Consider the following 23,756-nt stretch of genomic DNA (forward strand, 5'->3'; position numbering starts at 1 on the left):
GCGTGAGTGTGTGTCTGGGGGATTACCAGCGGTTAGGTGTGTGTGGCATGAACGGCGGCTTCTGCTTGTTTGCCTAGCCATCTATATTTTTGTAATTATGCGTGTGTATATTTATTTCATCGCACGTGTGCTTGGTAATGTGTTATTCCTTATGAATGCTGCGTGATTTTGCTGCGCTTTTCTCCTCATTTTCTTCTTGTATTTACATTTTGTCTCCACTGAGAATGTTATGTTTTATTGCCATTTGTTTGCGAGCAGGATTAAAGCAAAACTACCTCACTGATTTCTGCCATTCACAGTGAAGTAGGTCACAGACCAAGGCAGACTGTATAAAATTTGTCAAGGATCTGGAAATGTGTACAGAAGGCCATATTCTGTGATATATTCAAATGATTTCTCAATGTTGGTTTTAATTGAATATGTTCACACAATATGGGAGTAAACATTTTTCAGTACAATTCTACATACATTTTTCATTCATTCATTTTCCTAAGGGGTGCTGGAGACGGTGCTCGGTCTTTTGGTCGCCCGGAAGGTTATTGATAATTACCATTTAAATCGTTGCTCAACTTCCTTAAATACAAACTGCAAATTATTATTTAGTCATACTTAATGCCCTATTAATTATTAGGCTAAAGAAAAGCTCCAAATTTCCTGTACTTTTATTGTATTTTGTTGGAGAACTTGTTAAGACCCTGACTGACGTCCCTTCCTAAGGGGACAACTCATGTACATACAAACTCTTATACACTCACACGTCGGCTCAGTGAAACTGCTCAGGGCCATTGTTGGCTTTTATTGATGCGTAGACCGTGTTGTTTTACCTTGTTTTGTCGCCGGTCTTTTGGTCGCCTTTTTTTTGATCGCCCGTTGTTTGGGTCCGGGTGACCAAAAGACCGGGGACCAAAAGACCGGCGACCAAAAGACCGGCGACCAAAAGACCGGCAACCAAAAGACGGCGACCAAAAGACCGGCAACCAAACGACCGCACAGGCTGGAGACTATCCCAGCTAACTATGGGCACTAGGCGGGGGACACCCTGAATTGGTGGCCAGCCAATCGCAGGACACAATGAGACGTACATACAACTATACACGTTCCCAGTCATACCTAGGGCCAATATAGTGTTCAATCAGCCTACCATGTATATTTTGGGATGTGGGAGGAAAAACGGAGTACCCGGAGAAAACCCACAGAAGCCTCACGAGAACATGCCAACTCCGCACTGTAAGGCGGAAGCGCTAACCACACGCCCACCGGACCTCACTACATTTTTCATTTACTCCAATATTTGTATTCAGGTTTTAAAGTAATGCTAGGCATAGTTTTCAAAATGTTATATTTTCAGTTTATTTTTGCCAAAACACGATAAACCTAGCATGGCTGATGGTTTTATTCCATCGCCAGAGCTGTTTACGCCAACTAGCTGTACGTATAGGTAAAAAACATTTGGCAACAACCACTGCCTGTGAATGTCAGGGTACAAGTCAGAAGCTCATGTGTGAGCAGATTTTCTTGTTGCTGGCATTTTTGTGTTTATATACTGAAGAGGTCAAGTAATTGGAGGTGCCAGCAGGGGGGCTAGTGATCAACAGTCTGTGGAACCCCTGCTGAGGGTCTCTGAGCTTAGTGATAAGCCCTCACCCGCCAGATGGGCACACCACATCCCCAACATCGCACATCAGCTCCAGCATCCTTTGGACCGGCAACACTCACCCGCTGCCCCCAACGCCCTCTGATGAAATGAGGTGACTGTAATCCCAATTCCTGAACTGATGTAAAGGCCGTAGAGTGGCACTGAAATCCCATGTGAGGTCAAACTAGAGTCATTTAATTCAATTCTACTGTACATTTCTAACGTTTTACCGAGACGGGGCTACATGGGAAGGACGTTGCCTGATGAGGGTGAGAACCTCGTTTTAGTATCTGTTCGAAGACAGTGGACATGTTGGATAATCTTGTACTACATTCTGAGGGCACACATCTGCCTGACTGATGTCTTTGGAGAAAACGTTTACCATATTGTTAGGCGAATAACACAGTTGTCAGGTCTAATATTAGGTAAAGAACCAGAATACTCTGAGAAAACCAACTCAAGCCCTGGGAGAACTTGCAAACTCGACACAGGAAGGTCTGAATCACAGATTGACCCCTTGATCTCAGAACTGTGAGGCCGACATGCTTACCACCACCTACTGCAATCTAATGTACTAATCTTGTAATTAAGATGTATGATTTTTCTACTACTACTCCACTACCTTGGATTGTTTGAAAAAATACTTGTGTCTTCTGTTGATACAAGAATACCCTAAGAATTGCTTTTCAATGTAACTAGAATGGCATTTGAACCCTATGCATCCCATATTTCCGTGGCAACCTGTCACACATCCATGTTCGCGCAGTCCTACCTGGATGAGCTTTTCTGGAGCTTTTCTTCTGCTTGACTCAGGGAAATTGTCTCGAAGTTGCAAGCTCACAGATTACACGCGACAAGTGCACAAACAAATAAAAGATTACTACATGTCTCAATGTAATGCCCTTTCAACAAGCCGTGCTTGACAATGCTCCCCTCTCCCCAAGCTCTGCCGTGATGTGAAGGCCTTTTGGCTAGCTCCAGTAGTATGTCATCACACTAGCCCAATTCCTCTCTTGCTATTAGGTAGACTTTGGAGTTCAAGTGACTACAGGCCTTTTTTAAGGGGGAGAGAGACTCTGCTGTTGTTCTTGAAAAGCTGTGTTTATCCAGGATTAGAGACACCAGCATGTTAATAATTGTTTCTCACAGAACTGCAAAGAAGCACTTTCCTGTAATCCCCTAATCAGGCATTACACCTCTGAGCGAAGCCACAACGCCGGCGCACGGTGCGTGTGACGCTGCACGCCCACGGAGTGTAATGTGCCCGCATTTCCCCTACCACGTCGCCATGCGGCTCGCCAATATCGGCTTGCTTCATCGCTGCCATCCTTCCGGTGACCAAGACTAAAGGCTGTGTATCATTGGCAAACTTCTTAAACAGTGCGATAACTTTTGATGTGTGTGTGTGTGTGTGTGTGTGTGTGTGTGTATGTTTATTAAGTTCCACCTGCATTGAAAACTGAGAATGATGTAGTTCCTAATTGGAAATGGAGTATTGCCTGCTGTTGTAAGAGTGATCTCTCCAATGAATGTAAGTTGGCTTGTCTTTGTATAGAAAAGGATACCATTGGTGAAAATAGATTTGAAATGGCTAATGTTGTGATGTCACATGACTCCAAATTAGGAAATGAATGAATATTAACCTCCTAGGACCTGGCATCCACATGTGTGGACATCAATTTTTTAGGTGTCAAAGACTACAATGTTAAATTTTGGACTACAAGTGCCTGGCGTCCACTTATGATGTGGACATCATTTTTCTCAGAAACTACACCATGTAAAAAGATGATTCTTTGTTTTTACACTCATCAGGTCCCAATTAGCCTAAATATCAAAGAGAAAATAAAATTGCATGCCTTGCTAGAGTCTGGTTCTTAGGAGGTTATATATCTAGATTACAGTACACTTGTTGTACAGAATGTTACTCAGAATTGCATTTAAGGCCTCCAAAAGTACCGTATTTTCACGACTATAAGGCGCACTGCATTATAAGTCGCACCCTCAATGAATGATACATTTTATTTTATTTTCCATATATAAAGCACACTGGATTATAAGGCGCCCTGTCTATTTTGGAGAAAATTTAAGACTTTTAAGTGGGCCTTATAGTCGTGAAAATACGGTACTTCTTTTATGTATCAAAAAGGGAATGCTCACCCTTTTCATATTTTGGATTCTCATTTCACAAGGTGAGAAAATCATTATTGTGTCACTGTTGCACATTCACGTTTCCTCTCTTGTCTCGTAACCAAAATGAGTGTTTGTACACACGGCGTTTTAATCCACAACCCCACAATACTTCCACTCGCCATTTTCACGCCGGGGCCTCCTTTTTGCAGGAAATTGTTTTTCTGGGTCTTGTTAGTGCTGAGTGTTTGTTTGTAGTGTCTGACCCCCGCCTCTCTTTCTCCTAACAGGGCCCGCTTGGAGAGTGCAATGAGGAGATCGGCAGGGATTAAGCTAAGGAATTTAATTAGTGCTCCTTTTCCATAACATTTCAATCTTGCCGGGTTTGGCCGCGCCCAAAGCAGACCTGTTATAGCCAGCAGCTGGGGGAGCGAAGGGCCAGAGAGGCTGGAGTGTGCAGAGGTAAGACACGCGTTTGACAAACGGATTAGTCTGACGCCCTGCGGAGGTGAGGAGTTGGAGACAGACCGCACTTTAGTTCGGTCATAATTAGGTCTGTTTTAATGACACCACAACCCCCCATGACAATGACAACATTATGATCTTTTTTGCCCCTGTCAAAATATTTGATAGGCTATTCCCAGGTTCCAGTTGTACATTGCAGAAAATATGCTAAATATTACTGCAAACAGTCAGTCATATTACATTGAGCTTCTCTGGATATATTACTATTTAAATCGTGTATAGCGCAAAGTGAAAGCTTTAGTTGTAGTTATTATACAGTTTATCTTTGGTATTAATACAATTTTAAATCGTGTATGTTTTTCACATGTTTATAAATTCCAGTATATGGTTATACAAACAAACACCAAGCACCTGTTTGTTTTGGATGAGTGATGATGGATGGTCAATAGGGTTGTAACTTTTTTTTTTTTTAAACCTCTCTGCGGTGTATCATATTTTGATAAACCTTGGCTAGAAATGAAAGGAAGTGACCTTCATTCGGTCATATTTTTGGCAAATGTTTAGCCAGACTCACAAGAAAGTTTTGGTAAGGCAACCAGGATAAAACCGTAAGAAAGTTAATATCTGTGCAATCATTAAAGAACCTGGATCATTTTTTTTCTCAATCAAAACACATAATCAGGATAAAGATAGTATTAAATAAGCCAGTAAAAGTAACATTGCTCTAGTCCTTAAACCCAGCATGAAATTTGTGCATCACTTTTATTATTATTATTATTTTGACTATGATACTAATGCATCTTCAGTCAAATTGACTTGTATTGAAAATGCTTGTGATAACTTAGTATGGTTTCGCATTCCTCATAAAAGGCTGTAATGTGTATTTAATACTTATTATGGGTGACTTTTTTTGAAAAGAATGTTAAAAATTGAGTTTTTCTCTTAAATTATGACAGAAAGTTCATCCAATCATGATGCAGGACTTTGATTTTGGAAAAAAAGTTTAAGTTACAACCCTCTTGCCCATACTTTATACTCTTCATACTAGAACTTTGTAAAAGCATGCATTCAAATTGACTCAAAACTCAAAAGTTTTCAAAGGAGTAAGTGACAGTTTAACCAATGAACGTTCTGCAGAAACAAGAAGCACCTCACAGCAATCCACTGATTATAGGACACCAGACTGGTGTCCTCTTGATGAGTTGCAGCGAAAACCCGCACCCATTATGGCCCTTTGTGGAAGAGTTTGCCCACCTCTGCTCTAAACTGTCCCCACATATGAGTATCTGCGCGAACGGTTGTTTGTTTCCCTCTGCCCTGTGATTGGCTGTCAACCAATTCAGGGTGTCCCCCTTCTACTGCCCATAGTTTGTTGGGATAGGCTCCAGCACCCCCGCAACCCTTGTGAGGAAAAATGGACAGGAAAATGAATGAATGCAAAAAAACATAGAATTCCCATGTCTATAGTTTATTTTTTAGTTTCAATGTTTTTGTTCTATTGATAAGTTGTATAGTGAGTTTCAACCAGAAGTTAAAAATGAAGTGCTTGAAACGAGACAATGAAACCAGGTGCTAAGTAATACTTTTAAAATTGTGTTTACATGTGTGTTTAAATGTGTTTAAATTGTGACAGAGAGAGAAAAACAACAAACACGAGATTTTATTATAGTCTCGATAGTGTAGATCAAGGGTGTCAGACTCGGGTTGGTTCGCGGGCCGGATTAACGTCAACTCGGTTTCATGTGGGCCGGACCATTTTAGATATGATATTTAGATTTTTTTAAATAAATGGATTAAAAGAACTGGATAAAAGCCCTGAATATTCAGGGTATTTTTATAGATCCAAAACAATGTTTATTTTAGCTTTTTTAAATATATTTTTAGATTTTACAAAATGATTTTTGAACTAAAAACAGAAAAAAAATGAATAAAAAATTACAATTATTGATTTAAAAGGGGGAAAATCAGGAAATGTAATATACAGCTATACTCTTCATTTTAAAACAGAAAGTCGGCACTCATGATTTACTTTCTCGGGCCGCACAAAATGATGCGGCGGGCCAAATCTGGCCCCCGGGCCGCCACTTTGACACCAGTGGTGTAGATGGTCTCCCATTGCTTTTGAGGCTGGAAAATGTGCTACATGATAAATAGGGTTTCACAATTGCACGCAATTTTATCTGTGATCCGACAGGCAATTATGCATACACAACAAAAAGCTCTTCTAAAATGTCATTTTACTTTATAATTGCATTTATAGTTGATGCTATTCATGTCATTGTGTCAAGAGGTAGTTTTTCGTTGTGTTCAGCCAGGCGTACAGTGTGCTGTCGGCCCAATGGTGGTGTTGCTGAATGAGCGAATGAGGGGTGGCAGGAGGTTGCTAGTGTGCTTGGGGTAATCACAACTAAATCTGAGGCCACACTGTTGCATTGTAATCCTGATGCTAAACTCCCCATTAACCCATCTGGGACCCTAAACAGACGACAAGCCCCCCCGCACCAAATATACACCACCTGCCACACAAACACACACTTAAAGCCTCTCTGGCTGCATGTTAGAAGTACTGTCTGTCCCGTTAGTCCCTGCCAGAGCTCGTGAGGGGGGCGCGGGCGGGCGGGCGTGAGGGAAACTGGTGGTGGGGGCAAGGGGGTCGGTTCATGTCCAGCAAATTAAAAACGCTGACATAGGAATGTGGCAATTTAGTCCCACGGGGGCAACTGGCACCCACGTGCTGACCCAGTGGTCATTGGTGAATCCCGTGTTTGGATTCCGCACACACCCTCAGCTCTGGGGTTTGGGGGACTGACGTTGAGGGGGTGGGCAGCTGCAGACACCTCCTGTGGGACTGCTGATAATTTAAGTCAAACATGATGTCCACACTTGTTTGACACCCATTAAACGCGTTTCAATCACGTGCTTGATACAGTCCAGCCTTAAGGGTCTGTTCATTTCACACCCACCCCCGCCTCACCACAAATCTAACAAAGAAACAAATCAATTTAGTTTGATCGCATTCATGTCAAAGCAATGCATCTGCCACTCCATCACATGTATTCTATTTGACCTTTCTATGATTATAGTTTATAAACATAAAAGCCAATGGGGGTTTTGGATTGGATCCCCCTTCCCCTAAATTCCAACCAGTAACCATTGCTCATTCAGAGCAGTGTGCCACTAATTAAGGACTGTTAAAGTGCCATGGAAGAGACTCATTAAAGAACTGCGGCATCTCTACTGTCTCTAGGTGAGAGAATAGGAAGGGGGGGTGGTTTTTTTTGGGGAGTTGTACTGCCCTATATGATTGACCACAAACTCAGAAAATTTAATGGAAACATTAATTGAATTGTCTTTTTTTTGTCTTTTTCACTTGATGGATAATGGATTTTTGTTGACTTTTTCCAGAAGTATTGTCCTCGGGTTAAAGATTTGGTCTAATCAAACAACACATAACAAAACGGACCTGAAGAAATGTTTACATATAGCGACCAACCTTGATAGGCAACCCCCATCAGAACCCCGCTACTCTATTCCATTTGTTTATTCTTTTTTTTTATGGAAATGCGTAACAAAACAATTGGTGGTGTTTGTCTAATGAAAGTAGGCCAAACAAGCTCTGACAAACAAGTGGGGGGTTGGGGGGCTGTTGTAGGTCAGGGCGCCATAAACCGTGCCTGTTGAAGAGCATAACATGTTGCCGTCGCCGACAATAGACACGATAACGTACAAGCCAAAATGATGTAACGTTGTCTAGACTTGACCATGACAGCAGATACTATAAAGTAAACAAAAATAACAGAAAGATTAAATGAGAGAAACAATACAACACTCAACAGCTCACAATCAACACATGCCTTTGAATCTCTTTTTAACGAAGGCAAATATAAACCAAGAATAAAAATACAGCAAAATTGCTGAACTCAATTCAAGAAAAATGTTGTAGCACAAACTTAAGAACTGTTAACTGCCATAATACATGTAGTAAAATGTATTGTATAGTACTCATGTATGTGTACTACTGTAGCTCATTATTGTTGACTATTTACAAACTATATGAAATTCTTATCATATAAGAAGGGCACCATCTGGTGAAACTTAAATTCTTGCCATAGGGAAAATGATGAAATATGGCATCGCTTATGAGTAGATTTAATGTAAAATCTTTTTTTTTTCTGGGGATGTGTATAGTGAGTTATGTAAACAGCAGCTGGTAAATATATGCACATCTAAAATTCTGGGTCTATTTCTGCTTAAATAAGAATTGCCTGTAGAGTTAATGGATTTTATCACAAGAAACAGCTTTATGCTAGATTGTGTTATTTTTGCCATCATTATACAGTTGCATGAAGAATAATTAAAACCCATTACAATTGATTTCTGCATAGCTTGTGACCAGATTGAAGTCACACCAACAGATAAACCAACGTCTGCTCACACAACCACACAAAAAATATATATATGTAGGTAGCTATTTTCAAACCCTTTTTGTGTGTTCACGTCAAACCTAGTGAGTATTTTGAACATGTTTTTAGTTTATTCAGACTATTGTTGAAATGTACCCAGTCTGCACCACACCAATCCCTGAAAATCCAGACAAATCCGTAGTTCAATTTTACAGGCAATATTGTTTTCTTATTTGGGATATAGTGCGGAACTATTCGATACAGTATTCAAGAGAGCATTACTCAAAACAAAATTTCTCCTTTCAAGCCATGTGACACAATTTGGAACCTATACTTTTGTCCAAAAAATCGGAGTCCAATTTTGGTGTATAATTTTTTTAAGCTTGAGAATTTGCACTTGCCACCTCTTCATGTTTTCAGTCAAGTGTTAGTTCATTTTGCTCAGCGACTCATAGGTCATCTTCCTTACAGACTGCTCAGGCTCAACTTGACCCGACCTTGGTAACCTCGGCGACCTGAGACCGAGGCCCCCCACTGTGTCAATGCTTCGCTCGCTGCTGGAGTTCATAAATCACTCAGCAGCACAGCCAGAGGGTGTGATGAGAGCAGCTAATCAGCAGCTTATATGAACTGCAAGATTGTATAGATTTGTGAAGGTGTACAAGCAAGCAAAAATGTATCATAATTGCTCAGAAACAGTGAATGTTGAACATGAATATAAAATAATAATATAGGGGTTTTAATACACTTATCAGAAACCAAAAACAAACATTATCTTAAAATAACAATAGCAAAATGGAGAACAACGGGCAAAATAAGCACCAGTCAATGTAACATATTAACAGTTTTTGGATAGCTTTAGCCTAAAAATAACACAGCATGACAACCTGTTGGCGGTCAGAATGATGAAAAAATATCAAACACACTATATGAGTCGTAGGCCCAGCCAAACTACAAAAAATGTGACTTATAGATTGTAAAAATACGGTTTTTAACCTTTATGCTTAATATTATAAGTCATCAGAAAATGCAAAAACTGTCAATCAATTAAGAGCATAAAGGTGAATGACTTAATTCAAACAATCTCATCAGCAGCTTTGTCTCACCTCTTAATTTTAATACATGCAATAGTTTTTAAAGACCCCCCCCTCACCCCTCGTCCATCTTGCACAAACAAGCGCCTATACTGTATCAATACCGGCCCTTGTTTGCTATGATATGGTTATTAACATGCACCAGATGCCCCCTGACGCCAATTTAGATCAAGTGGGCACAAGATAGACTGTCCCGAGGCGTTGCCAGCCTCACTGCATTGTATTCCCCCCCAGGCCAGGCGGCCAGCCTCCCTAATAAAACCTCTTTTGTCTTGGGTGGGCTAACAAAGAGCTGGCCCAGGCGCCTGGTGTGGCACGTGCACCACCACTCGTCCCACTGGTGTGTGACCCAAAACAGGTGGATAGGATGGATGTAGCGGGTGGGCGCCAGTGTGTGGTTGGGGGAAGGGGTGAGTGGGACAAGTGCATCTGTCCCCGGACTCAACGACTCGCTGGGTCGGCCACAGCTCCATATGCTCGCAATAGAGAGGCAGGCACAGCCAAACTTGATGGAGGTTGTTTAGCAGAATTGGTATTGATCAGGTAAAAAAGTGATTTGTTATTACCGGTGATTGGAGTGATTAAAAAAACAACAGCATTATGCATCTATATAAGGCTACAAAGACCTGTATATCTTAAAAAAAAATCAAAATTAATGCTTGGGGAGCTGGGTGAGGTTTGACAAAAACAAAAACAATGAGCAAAAGTACTTTAATTTACTGTACTTTGCTATGTTAATATCAAAACACCTACTATACAGTGGTACCTCTACATACGAGCACCCCTACATACAAGCATTTCGATATACGAGTAAAATTTCGAGCAAATAATTATCTCTAGATACGAGAAAAATTTTGAGATGCGAGAATGCCAGGTGGCCAAATCATGAGAGGCTCTTTATCATTGCCGCATCTCTTTCGTGTATAACATATCTACGAGCACTGGGCGGAGCGGTGCATTTTTTTCAGTGTTTTTTTTCCGTCACGCAGCGCGAATGCCAGAGCGATCGTTAATACAAGGAATATAGTATATTACTTCTCGTTGGCTGCTCATAAGAACATCAGGGGCACTGGCTCTCTCCCCCGCAACTCCTCGTGTAATATCTCTGGTTGCAACTACCTCTTTGTAATATCTCTGTGAGCACTGGGGAAGTGTTGCATTTTTTTTCAGTGTCCCCCCCTTAGCCTGTTAGCTCCCGTTAGCGTGGCGATCGCTAATTCAAGACTACTTCTCGTTGGCAAGTAGTCGTGCGTTATCCTATTGTGAGGACATTTGTGTGCATCATTTTCGGAATATTTTGAAGGCAATACAACAGCAAACAGGCCATTGATTCTAAAAGTAAGGTTGGAGGCGGGGCAAACAGCCAACCCGGCCAGGAGAAGGTATAAAAATGTAAAACAAAATTAGAATTAAGTTTAGTGTAAGGTTAGATTAAACTTATTTTTGAGTGTGTCTGCATCGTAATCCAAGTTCATTTAAATTTCTTATTTTTTATTACGATTCACTGGTGCAAAAAGTCTCCCCCTCCTGCCTCTATGTCCCTCTCTGTACCCTCTGCAAAATCCGTCTCATTTTAGTTCTATTAAACACATTCACACAACTCATTGGTTAAACTGTTTGTGCTGGATCAATTGGAACAAAAACCTGCACCCACTGCGGCCCTTTGTGGAATAGTTTGGAAACCCATGCATGCAAGGCATGGGGAGAACAAACAAACTCCACATAGGAAGGCTGGAACCCGTTGGGGATCGAACCCTCAATCTCAGGACTGTGAGTCAGGTTTAGCACTTTTTATGAAGAGGAAGTTAAGTTAAAAAGGATGGCCTTTTTTCTCCGCCACTAGGTAGCTTCTGGATTAAATGTCGTTCGGGACATCAGTGCAATCATCAAGACTTCTTATGACTGAGGTGGAACAATAGCAGCCAATGATAGTCTCGCTTTACCAGAATAATTTATATGTTCTCTTATATATTTTAATTATGTCTTCCATTTGTATATACTACAGAAGTGTGAGGGTGTTTGAATTTGCCTTTCAAGTATGAAGATTGCCCCAGTTTTTTAAAATTACCCTTTGATAAACTGGCAATTTCCAAATCTTGATTGTGTTAATGAAAAGTGAGATCCCAAATGACCAATATTATAATTACAAATGGAATAGTCCTGCTGCTGTAACAGCAATCACTCCAGGGAATGTAAAGATTAATCAAAATGTTGTCTTGGGAAATATTTGTGGAATTGGAAAGAATAGCAGTAGCACATACTACTATTTGATGATTGGTGAATAAAATATCTTTAGTTCATGACATGAGGCTCATGTGATGTTATTTTTGCATGGAAATTGTTATTGCAGAGGTTGAATTAGGTCAAAAAACATAGAGGTGAGTGCTCTGTTCTTGCTCATAACTACCCTCATCAAGAAATTAAATACATGAATAACTCTAAAACCAGCTCAGGTGGACCTTTCTTTACTCCTTCGGGCCTTAAGTAGTAGTGGGCTCCAAGTTGGTGCTCAGTTGGCTTATGCCTTGGGTCTCTGATGAAATTAGCATCATTTATAACCAAATATCTAAGCCCCCTTTGCATATATTGTGATTACGATTGCGGGGAATCGCTTTCAAGATAGTTTGCCTTTTCTGGTTTATTTTCCCCCAAATGAATGTGGCTGTAGGGATTATTTCCATAGGACGGCATTCCATTATGGCTCTCTCCTCTTCTTAGACATGCTGCCAGCTGTTTCTGACATTCTGCGCAGCCCGTGCTGAGAAGGGAGGCGAGTTGGCGATGTTCACCATGAACTCATTACATTTGTCAGCTATTTGTGATCAAAGTGCGTTGGAGGCCGTTAAGTGTGGAGTTTGATCATTGCGCGCATACCAAATGTCAAATGTCAGCTGTTTCACTTGAAAGTCGACAGGAAGCCAGAAGTGGAATTGTAAAGCATTGCTTTTACATTAAATCAGGGGCACTAACCCAAATGGTCTCATGATTAACCAGCAGGTCGCTTCTGAAAATAAAAAATGCTCACCATGGACTGGGCATTCTGATTTCCTAGGAATGTTATGCAAATGATCATCTGAAAAAGTAAACACTGGCTGTGCGTTATACAAGTAGAAATGGTGGGGTCTGTTGATATTTATGGTTCCTTCATTGTTCAGTCACTGTTAATAATTATTGCAAGAAATCATTAACACACATGATCAGTGTCTTCTCACTGATGAGTACATTAATCGATTTTTTTTTCTCGCAGAAGTGTGTATCAGACTGATATGCATGAATATGTAAGAAGGTTGGCGACCTCTATTTGAAATGTCAAGTGCTAGTAGTAGTGGCTTTTTGCACAATTTAATACATTGCACAATAGAATTTTTTAATTTTTTTTATTCATAACGTATTATGATTCTTTATTCTCAAGATGCAGCTTTAGATCCTGCATATGGATGAGAAAAATATCAAAAATGTTTGCTTGGAAGCCAAATGAGGCTTCAATGCTATGAAAAATCAAGTTGAATAAACTTATAGTCAGTTTCATAATCATTTTTATATATTGGTGACATGTAATTTTATATACATAGGACATGCATAAGATTTTTATTTTACTGTGTTGTTTAAACCAAACAGCAATATTTTTCATAAGACCTCATATTATATGTCAAAATATGGCACTACTTTGTATAGGTGTGCTTGAGCAAACTATTTTTGACTTGACCTGTGAGCATAATAATGAAATATGTGTTTTAACATATGCCTATATCTTATAATCTTCTTATGTGTTTCAGGAACCCCCCTCCATCTCTCTGAATAGCTTAACAAAATACGCCTTAATAATGGAAGGTCGCATGCACAACTTCAATAGGCCATCAAATGGCTAATGAACTGATAAGCTTATGAAAGCTTATGGATGCATTTTGTGGCATATTTCAGCTGAAGACAAAATTTTAAGTAACACATTAACTAAAATGAATTTAAAGGACAAGAAAAAAGGCAACTGCACATATTTTTCGAAAGTGTGTGTCTGTTTGATTGTGTGGCCCTGTTGTGTATACTTGATCAGACCTGCAGCTAAAGCTCTGGGTATCATTATCACATGAGTATCTGTTTAAATCCATGGATTTGTATGAGCAGTCTGATAAATTAAAATAACATGCTTTTTACAGCGCTTACTTTAAAGCTCTTTAGACTTCATCTTTATATATATATATATATATATATATATATATATATATATATATATATATATATATATATATATAAAACATCTAAATCTGTTATTATGTAGACCCTACAAACCCTATTTAATTCAATCTTTGACAAGATTATCAAATTCATTGATGATGTCATCAACTTAAATAAATAATTTGAGAAAATGTGTACTAAGCCTGGATAAGCACTTTTAAGGGGGATACCACTGGATTATCTTCTCTTTTTTTAAATTGTTGCTTAATTTTTTGTTTTTGCCATAGTATTGTCCCATTACTATCTCTTCAATGACTAACAATTACAATTTATTATGTAAAGACAATTATGTATATATTATGATATAATACTCAAGGTTACTAAAATTTGACAAATGTTTCCCCCTCTGCGACTAGTGAGTTTGGATCAGTGGTGGACTGTCAGGGCCTGCAAGGCCTTCTCTGCTGGTGTCAAAAATATCAGAATCACAGACTGATGTTAATTATTTTTTGTCCATGAATAACTATCAAATAATTCCATATTCCTTTCATTGCTTTCCCCCTAGTTGCACTGCTTCCAGATGTCTAATCTCATCTCATTTTCTGAAATGCTTTATCCTCATTAGGTTCACGGGGGTGCTGGACGACATACGCGAACCTATCTCGAAAGCCACTTAGATTTTGTGGAAAAATAAATGTTTTTGAATTGTACATATGTCTTATTCTTCATTTACCCAGCAAAAGAATGCAAGTAACATGACGAGTTTTTACTAACAGGAAAACACTTGAGCACACGTAGGAGTTGGCATCGTATTGATTGGTGTGGCCAGTTGGATTTTTCTCCACCTGCAGACATAAGACAAGACATAGTTAGATACATACAGATTTTTACACTTAGAAATATCTTTAAGAGGCAATAAAAAGACTTGGAGTTAAATCCTGCCAAAGAATATAAAAAAAGACTTAAAATTGTGGCCCAAAAAATTGCTGCTACAAAATCTACTTTTAAGAAGCCAATATTAAATGAAGTTTCTAATCTTTAAAAATGTTTCATTAAAATATCCTTACCTTAAGGGTCTGGTGCCTCACTTTGCCAGCACCAGCCAGAGAGCTGTGGACTTCACCTATATAAGAGGGGGGAGAAGTAAATCACAACACTGCAATTTATGTTCAGATATCACATCATTGAGTTACACAAGATTTAATCTTGTATTAGTATTAGTAATACGTACTGTTTTATAGTATCAAGACCACAAAACTGACGACTATTCTACAATATGGGCGTGGTTACGCCTATTGTTGACGTAGCTGAGTTAATTAAGCGCATGCGCAGTAACCGTTCCTTTTGGAAGGCTTTTTCCACGCTGCGGGTCTGCAAGCACGCCAAACGAGGTAAGGAATATAACAATTCACTGGCATAAATGCGTTTTTATCAGACTATCGGGAGATTTTTCAGCAATCAATTGAGCCCAAAACGCCAACGAATATCTTAGTTTAATGCCAGGTTTAGCACACCGTCGATCATTTAAGTTTGCGTTTAGCGTTTGTGTCACGATTTGACTTAAAAAGTATGTTGTCCGTTTTCTCTCCATTATTGAGTCGTGTGGCAAGACTTTAAATTTAATCAAACAACGCCGAGTCATCAACCGACAGTTTGCTGGGTAAATGCTCACTCTAGAATGACATCCAAAGGCACGATTTAGTTCCTGTTGTGTTTGTTGGATGTAATGATAGTTTTCATTGCGAATGCCTAACATCCGTTGCCGATTTGTAATTCTTCTGTTTTTTCAAAAAAAATCACATACAAAACTGTCAAGCCAACTTTTTCCTAGCTGTTAAGGTCAGTCTGTATATTTAATCGCCGTATACAAAACTATTAATCCAACTTTCTCCTAGCTCAATGGTGTCAAAGCGGCGGCCCGGGGGCCAAATCTGGCCCCCCGCGTCATTTTGTGCGGCCCGAGAAAGTAAATCGTGAGTGCCGACTTTCTGTTAGGATCAAATTCAAATGAAGATTATACATGTATATTATATTTCCTAATTTCCCCTTTTTAAATCAATAATTGTAGTTTTTTAATCCATTTTTTCCTTTTTGTGTTTTTTGTTCAAAAAGCATTTAATAAAATAAAAAAATATATTTTTTTTAAAAATTCTGTTTTCCACTCTAATATTGAACATATTCCCAAAAATATTTTGTTTCCTTTTGAAATGAAAAACAAATTATTATAAGATTTTCCCTCATGAAGAAAAAAAAAGCTCAAACAAACATTTTTTTAAATCTATAAAAACTGAATATTTAGGGCTTTTGATAGTTTTTTTAATCCATTTTTTTTTTAAATCTAAATATTATTTCAAAAATGGTCCGGCCCACGTGAAATTGAGTTGACGTTATTGCGACCCGCAAACCAACCCGAGTTTGACACTTGTCCGGAAAAGGAAAAATAGCACTTGACACTCGCTAACTAATTTTCATTCTTTATCTTGATCGTTTATTAAATTTCTTGTAAGATTTCTCTATCCCGTAATTGTTTGGCAACCCCCAAATACCTTGGTTAAATCAAGTTTTCCCTGTTTAGCATCAAGATAAAACTACTTCCCCCAAAAAACAACTAAGCCTATCTGTTGAATCTCCAGGCTCTATATATGCTAACTTATGCTTTTTTGTGTGCAAGTTTTCCCTGTTTAGCACCAAGATGCAGCTCTTCTAGCATGCCTAGAGCACTATTGAGGTTATAGAAGAGGAGACTGGGCCAGATGAAGGTAAAACTACCCCCCCAAAAGTTGAATCTCCATTCTATATTTTCTAACTTTTGCAATTTTTTTTGCATGCAACAGGCCTGAGAGATCTTCCTCGCAAGTTGCCCACTTGAATCATATGGTGTCTCTGTACTTCTGAAGATCCAAATTAAATAAAAGCCTAAATCATCATGGTGATATTTCACTGGCCATTCATTTCCACAGCTCTTTGACTAAATCTTTAAGGTAAGAAGGATCTCAGTTAATGTTAGAGCAGGAATTCTAAGTATTTATTCCCAATTTTTTTTCTAAGTGTTTATTCCCCCAGTTTTTTCTAATTTTATTTTCCAAGTCTTTATTCCCTATTTTTATTTTCTGTGTATATACCCAGGTTTTTTTCTAATATTTTATAAGTGTTTATTCCCCCCATCTTTTTTTATTTTATTTTCTAAGTGTTTATTCCCCCCATCTTTTTTTATTTTCTAAGTGTTTATTCCCTATTATTTTCCAAGTGTTTATTCCCCCCATCTTTTTTCTAAGTGTATATACCCCCAATTTTTTTCTATTATTTTCCAAGTGTATATACCAGTTTTTAATAAGTGTTTATTCCCCCCATCTTTTTTTAGTTTATTTTCTAAGTGTTTATTCCCCATTGTTTTTCTAATATTATTTTCCAAGTGTATATACCAGTTTTTAATAAGTGTTTATTCCCCCCATCTTTTTTTAGTTTATTTTCTAAGTGTTTATTCCCCATTTTTTCTAATTTTATTTTCTAAGTGTAAAATCTTTTTGTGAACCTTTAACTCATCTACAGGTGGACAAACTGGAGAAAAGACCAGCTACACCAATCAACACTTCAATGTAATGCCAACCAAGTATGCCAGAGTTGAAATGTTTACCTGTAAATAAAATTTTTAACGGAGTGTTACTTGCATTTTTTGTTAGATAAAGACATACACATGTATACATTTAAAAACTTTTATTTTGAAAAAGTTTGGAGATAGGTTCTGGCGTAACCCCCAGCACCGAGAAATGAGGGGGTGCGTCAGCCTATCTGTACATAGGCAGGAAACCTTGTCTCCCTTGGGTGGAATTCTGGAAAACAAAAAAAGGGGTCAATACACAAAGTTAAGTAAAAAACCATTCGCAAGGTCTTACCTTTTATTTTGAAAAAGTTTGGAGATAGGTTCTGGCGTAACCCCCAGCACCGCGAAATGAGGGGGTGCGTCAGCCTATCTGTACATAGGCAGGAAACCTTGTCTCCCTTGGGTGGAATTCTGGAAAACAAAAAAAGGGGTCAATACACAAAGTTAAGTAAAAAACCATTTGCAAGGTCTTACCTTTTATTTTGAAAACGTTTGGAGATAGGTTCTGGCGTAACACCCAGCACCGAGAAATGAGGGGGTGCGTCAGCCTATCTGTACATAGGCAGGAAACCTTGTCTCCCTTGGGTGGAACTCTGGAAAACAAAAAGGGGCAAGGCACAATATATCAAGTTACATAAAAAAGAAACAGACTAGGGCCTAATTTAACTAAAAAAACCTCCATTAAGCTTTTTTTTCCTATAAAACATCAAAAGGGTACCCATTATTCAGACACTGCAAAAAGCAATATTAGACATGGTCTGGTTTTCTTTTTGTCTAAAAAAACTAAAAAATGATCTGAGTCTTTAAAGGCCCCTATCCAGTCTATTTTTCATGTTTTCCTCCACAAACAAATAATCAGGATCTTGATGTGGTGGGAAATATAGAAAACACACTGGACAAGGGACCACAAGGTACAAATTACATGAAAACAACAAATAAAATAAATCCTACTTCTGCCTTGAGTTTTTCAGTCAATTATTTTAAATCCATTCATTCTTAAAAAAATAATATCCAAAAAGCTTCCGTTTTTCTTCTTATGCCGAGGTCAAAATGACACTGGCACTATTGTTGAATAAAGGTCACTTAGGTTTTGTCGAAACCACATTTAAAACTAAAAATGAAACGGTCCAAGCCCTGAGGTCTTTAAGAAAGTTAACAGGGTAAAAGTATATAATCTATTTGAGTGCACAGTTCCACTACATGGCAGAATTTTTTTGTACCAATTACCAATTTCGTCAGTTATCTGGGTATGATGACAATTAGGCTTTTGTCAAGTAAATGATGATGACAAAGCCTTAGTTCGATTATTATTTGTAAGTTCAGAAATATATGAACTCACAAGCGGAAGCTACTCCTACACTTGCCACTATGGTATTTTTTGTAATTAAATTCAATAGGTATGACCCTACTTTACAGTTTTTCATTTATTGCAGCCATGTCTGGTCTACATTAACCGCGATAATCGAGGGATTACTGTTGATTCCTTACACGTCCACTAATGGCATTTGTGTGGGTGACTTATCCACAAGTTTTTGCTATTAAAAAAACACCAAGCTAGTTAGTGTTTTCATTCAAAAGTTGAATGTATCATGATGAAAAACGAGCCAATTGCGCAAAGCCTTGAATGCTGAACGCTGACGTTTAAATATTACACGGATAGAGAAAATCGAAACTATTTAAAAATGACTCACTTTGTTATGGCGTCGACAAGATGCCCCTTTCTGGTCGTTTTGGCCACATTCTTGATGTTTCCCAGCAGTCTGTGCTCGTTGAGGGACTGAAACACAATGGAATGATTTCTTTTTAAACAAAGAGCGATCGGTAACGCAATGTAGCCGATTTGTTTGCAAACATTTTGTTGTCTGCACACACATGGGGCTACATCACGTCAACGAATCATGCTCTTATCACTCTTAAGACGAGAACTGGGGCTTCGAAATCCCCAAATGACAACGTACCGAATGTTCTGCATCGTCCTGTGAGAAGTTTGTCAGGCTTTCTCCGGCAAAGCGTCACTTTTGAGCTGCTCTGCACTGCACACCCGTGTTGCTTCCTGGTTCATCAGCCATTTTGGCGTTTGACGTCGGCTATTTGAACTCTGACCTCGGCCACGCCTATTAAAAATAGACACACACAAAAATCTAAATTGTTTTTATAATAACGTGCGTTAATCAGTGTGTGTGTTGGGGGGGGGGGCTGTAAATGCTTTTGGGTTGGACTTTAATACTTAAAAAAAAATACATTGTTTTCATAGTAACATGCATTAGTCAGTGGGTGGGGCGGGGGCGGTGCTGTAAATACGTGTTGATTGGGCATTCATACTTAAAAAACACATTGTTTTCATCATAACGTGCATTAGTTAGTGGGGGAGCTGTAAATATTTTTGGGTTGGGCTTTAATCCTTTAAAATACAGTATTGCGCATTATGAACATTGTGATGACATGCACTTTAGTGTTTGTTTTTTACTTCTAGACATTTAAACAGTGGCGGGCCGTCAGGGCCTTCAAGGCCTTCTCTGCTGGCCTAAGAAATATCTGAATAATATATTATATTTTGTCCATCAATACTTATTATTCCAAATGGTCTCTTAGCTTGCTTTCATTGCTTTCCCCCCTGGTTGCACTGCTTCCAGATGTGTGTTTTCATATAGAAGCATTTAACCAATCACATTTCAGCCATTATTTGTTGCCAGGATCAGAAATCTGCCTCAAAGGCTTCACAATCAGTTCTGCGGGCTGTGCTGCATTAAACAAGACTGTTGCTGTTTGCATTTTTTTTGCTGTTTCACGTATGGACGTATATGGACGTATCGACGTTCATCGCTGTCTTTTTACCTGGAAAATGATACTCCGGGCCCGGTTCTGATGTCTAAAAAGCTCCAGTATTTGTATTTAATCTATAAATGCTGTTTTCGGCTGGATTTTACCCAATTTTCGGGCAATGTTTACCCGTATGCCATTGACTTTCATTGCTGTCTTTTCCTGGGAAAATCACCCCCCGGCCCGGTTGTAATGTCTGAAAAGCTCCAGTATTTGTATTTAATCATGAAATGCTGCTAGGAAGTGGATTTTACCCCATTTTTGTGAATTGATTTATTGATTTTTTTTTATGTGTCGCAGCTGTAGCTGCAGTAGAGGTTTAATAGCCATAAAATAGTTTTTGAGGGTTGGATTGATACGTTGAAGGCGCTACGAGAAAATGCACGGACCGCCACTGCAAGATTATAACAATGATGTTTTAAGCTTTCATTTAATTTGCATATTCTACAATAAATAAATACATTAACCTCCCAGAAGCCTGCCAGCATTCTCCAAAGTGCAGAGTCTGGACGTGGGCCTGATGTGTGCAAAAAAACAAAAGTTGTCATATATGCAGACTGGAGATTCAACAGATAGGATTAGGTGGGTTTTTTGGAACTAGTTTTACCTTGATCTGGCCCAGTGTCCTTTCTCCTGTAACCTTAAGGGTGTGAGTGTTCTGGGCATGCAGGAATAGCTGCATCTTGATGCTAAACAGGGAAAACTTGCAACAAAAAAGCAAAAGTTATCATATATAGAGACTGAAGATTCAACAGATAGGGTTAGGTGTTTTTCTTTTTAACTAGTTTTACCTTGATCTGGCTCAGTCTCCTCTCCTGTAAACTCAGGGGCGTGAGTGTTCTGGCCACGCAGGAAGAGCTGCATCTTGATGCTAAACAGGGAAAACTTGATTCAACCAAGCTATTTGGGAGTTGCCAAGCAATTATTACAGGAAAGAGAAATCTTACAAGAAATGGAATGAACGATCATGATAAAGGATGAAAATAAGTTAGTGAGTGCTCCGTGCTATTTTCCCTTTTCCATACAAGGCGATTAAATAAACAGACTGACGTTAACAGTTGTCTGACCTTTCTTAATGATGTCCAACTTTTCTTGAAAAGTCCGTCTTGAAAATGGTTTTGACAGTAAATCTGCAAACAAATCAATTTCTTCTCCTCCTTCAGCCATTATGGGTTGACAAAACCGCTATTAAATAAACATAACAATATATTTGCTTGTGCAGCTCGCTCCAGATACAGTTCGGTAGCTCTGGCTAGTCCACTCTATCACTAGCCAATCATAGTGTGTGAAAGCGAAGATGTATCCCTACGCCTGTGAGAAGGCCTTAGTGTCGCCAACTCGAAATCTGATTGGTTAACAACAGTTTTATCGACGCTTATCTTATCCTGCAGGGCCTCCCTGCAAAACTAATTGTGAAGGCCTCCATGTGATGGGTTAAATGCTCTCATATGGAAAAGCATTGAATTGAAGCTGACAGACAATTTGGAATTATTTAATAAGTATTCATGGACAAGACATAATTTTTATTAGTCTGTGATTCAGATATTTTTTTAGGCCAGACCACTCACGCTCACACTCATAGCTAGGGGCAATTTAGAGTGTCCAATCAGCCTTCCATGCATGTCTTTGGAACGTGGGAGGAAACCGGAGCACCCGGAGAAAACCCACGCAGCGCAGGCCTCGGGAGAACATGTAATCTCCACACATTTCGACCGATCTGGATTTGAGCCCAGGTCCCCCACTGTAAGGCCGATGCACTAACCACTCAGCCTCCGGGCCGCCGAGGTCGTTATTGATGTTTTGTTTTTTTAATGTGTCGCAGCTGTAGTTGCAGTAAAGGTTTTATAGTCATAAAAATTCAAGGTATAAGGTACCGTCTCCAAATTAAAAAGAAATAAAATAAAAAGTTAGTGTGTAGCCTTGATATTTTTGGATGTAATCAAAGTCAGGCTTCTTATAAGCCTTTTTGTATCTACGAAAAATAACAATGGAAAAAAAACAATTTTCTTTTGACATCAATGAATGCAGCAGTTCTCCGGTGTCCTTTTGGCCGAGGGAGTAGCACCCAGAGCAAGGGCCGGGGGTCCGAGGGGCGCCGCAGTCCGCCGCTCCCTCCAATGCAGTGGGGGATTACTGCAGCGTCTGTTGGGCCCATATGCTGCTCAAATCTTGATTAAAACTCTTTGTACGTATATGACGCTTTGTGGAGGCCATCTCTAATCTCTCCTATGACTTGTCCACTTGCAGGCTCGGAGGTTACAATAACAAGACTGGGTACACTTTATTGCAGTGTGCATGAAACAGGTTACTTCTAGACACTCTCTACATCTCTTTCGAAGTGATGAGTTTAATGCTATTTCTAATTTACAAATATGATAATATCTATAATATTTTCTTTTTTTGTCAGAGCAGAAGGTCAAAGTGCAGTTGTTCCCACAGTGCAGACTCCTCTCATGAATATGCACGCATCTCTCCAACCTATAGTTATTGTCTCCTTGTTCAATTGTTTTATTGTTCCTCTCCTAAAATGGCGCATGCGCACGCACACATTTACCCTTGAATGAACGTTCTGCATTGCTAGACCTTCAGAATATAATCCACCCCCTTTCTTTTTTTAATTTTTGAAATAAACGACGCGCAGGCGCACTAACAAGCATCCAGGAGTGGAATCAAAGTGGCTCTTGTCTTTTAACGCTTCGATTATTTCAAGCAAGCTTTTAATTAGTGAGCTCCTCCAGTGGAGGCTGCAATGAAAGAGAGATTATTGGCAATGTCAAGGATACTAATTGAATGTTGGACTTCTAACAATTAGCTCGCTGCAGAGCCACGTCGACTCATTACACATCCCATAATAGTGTGTGACTTTATTGCTGAGTTTGAAATTGCAGGTGTGGAAACATAAATATCTACCATAGAGCATCTTGACTCTTGATGTGTGCATAAATGAGAGAATAAAGGTCATTGTTATTGTAATGTTGAAAACTGCAGTCTCAATGCCATGACGGTGTGAAACAAGAAAATATACATTTTTAAAGCATAGTGCACAAATTATAGAATTTGAAATATTGAGTTATTTCAACACGTTTATGGAGCAAGGCACATTGAGGCCTTGAATGGGTCCCACTGTTGCTAGGTGAAAACATTGGGATTAACATCTTTTGTGGGATTAAACCTTCTCTATTTGTGAGGACTATTTGAATTGGGCTTCCGGAAATGTGTGTGTCGGTGTGGGGGCGTTAATATGTTCTCCATGTTTAATATTGTTTGAAAATATTTTTAAAACAAATAAATAAAATGTTTCAACAGTATATATATATATATATATATATATATATATATATATATATATATATATATATATATATATATATATATATATATATATATATATATATATATATATATATATATATATATATATATATATATATATATAT

General features: G+C 38.8%; 2 protein-coding genes across 9 annotated transcripts in view; one reads left to right on the forward strand and one right to left on the reverse strand.

The window, feature by feature from the left end:
• Positions 1-16,833, forward strand: part of tmem260 (transmembrane protein 260) — a 45,184-nt gene extending 28,351 nt beyond the window's left edge. For 2 of the 5 annotated variants that reach the window (XR_013305149.1, XR_013305153.1), the window contains 3 exons: positions 4,054-4,225; positions 16,570-16,657; positions 16,733-16,833. The gene's annotated coding sequence lies outside the window, so the exon portion shown is untranslated. Of the gene's footprint in view, positions 1-4,053; positions 4,226-9,102; positions 9,610-12,443; positions 13,156-13,501; positions 13,924-16,569; positions 16,658-16,732 lie in introns of those variants that run through there. The other 3 variants (XR_013305150.1, XR_013305152.1, XR_013305151.1) reach the window with 3 other exon arrangements.
• The window catches only part of LOC144089706 (uncharacterized), a 44,190-nt gene extending 21,882 nt beyond the window's left edge, over positions 1-22,308 (reverse strand). The window contains exons 1-9 of one of the 4 annotated variants that reach the window (XM_077620809.1): positions 21,387-22,308; positions 21,111-21,190; positions 20,927-21,008; positions 20,787-20,836; positions 19,458-19,613; positions 19,191-19,276; positions 17,974-18,092; positions 17,792-17,910; positions 17,598-17,728 (exon numbers count right to left, since the gene is read on the reverse strand). In XM_077620809.1, coding sequence (XP_077476935.1) covers positions 19,561-19,613; positions 20,787-20,836; positions 20,927-21,008; positions 21,111-21,183 — 258 coding nt within the window. In that variant the 5' untranslated portion in view covers positions 21,184-21,190; positions 21,387-22,308 and the 3' untranslated portion in view covers positions 17,598-17,728; positions 17,792-17,910; positions 17,974-18,092; positions 19,191-19,276; positions 19,458-19,560. Of the gene's footprint in view, positions 1-17,597; positions 17,729-17,791; positions 17,911-17,973; positions 18,093-19,190; positions 19,277-19,457; positions 19,614-20,786; positions 20,837-20,926; positions 21,023-21,110; positions 21,191-21,386 lie in introns of those variants that run through there. The other 3 variants (XM_077620806.1, XM_077620807.1, XM_077620808.1) reach the window with 3 other exon arrangements.
• Between the last annotated feature and the right edge of the window lie 1,448 nt (positions 22,309-23,756).

Source organism: Stigmatopora argus, chromosome 15 (genome assembly GCF_051989625.1).
Source record: "Stigmatopora argus isolate UIUO_Sarg chromosome 15, RoL_Sarg_1.0, whole genome shotgun sequence".
NCBI classification, from domain to species: Eukaryota; Metazoa; Chordata; class Actinopteri; order Syngnathiformes; family Syngnathidae; genus Stigmatopora; species Stigmatopora argus.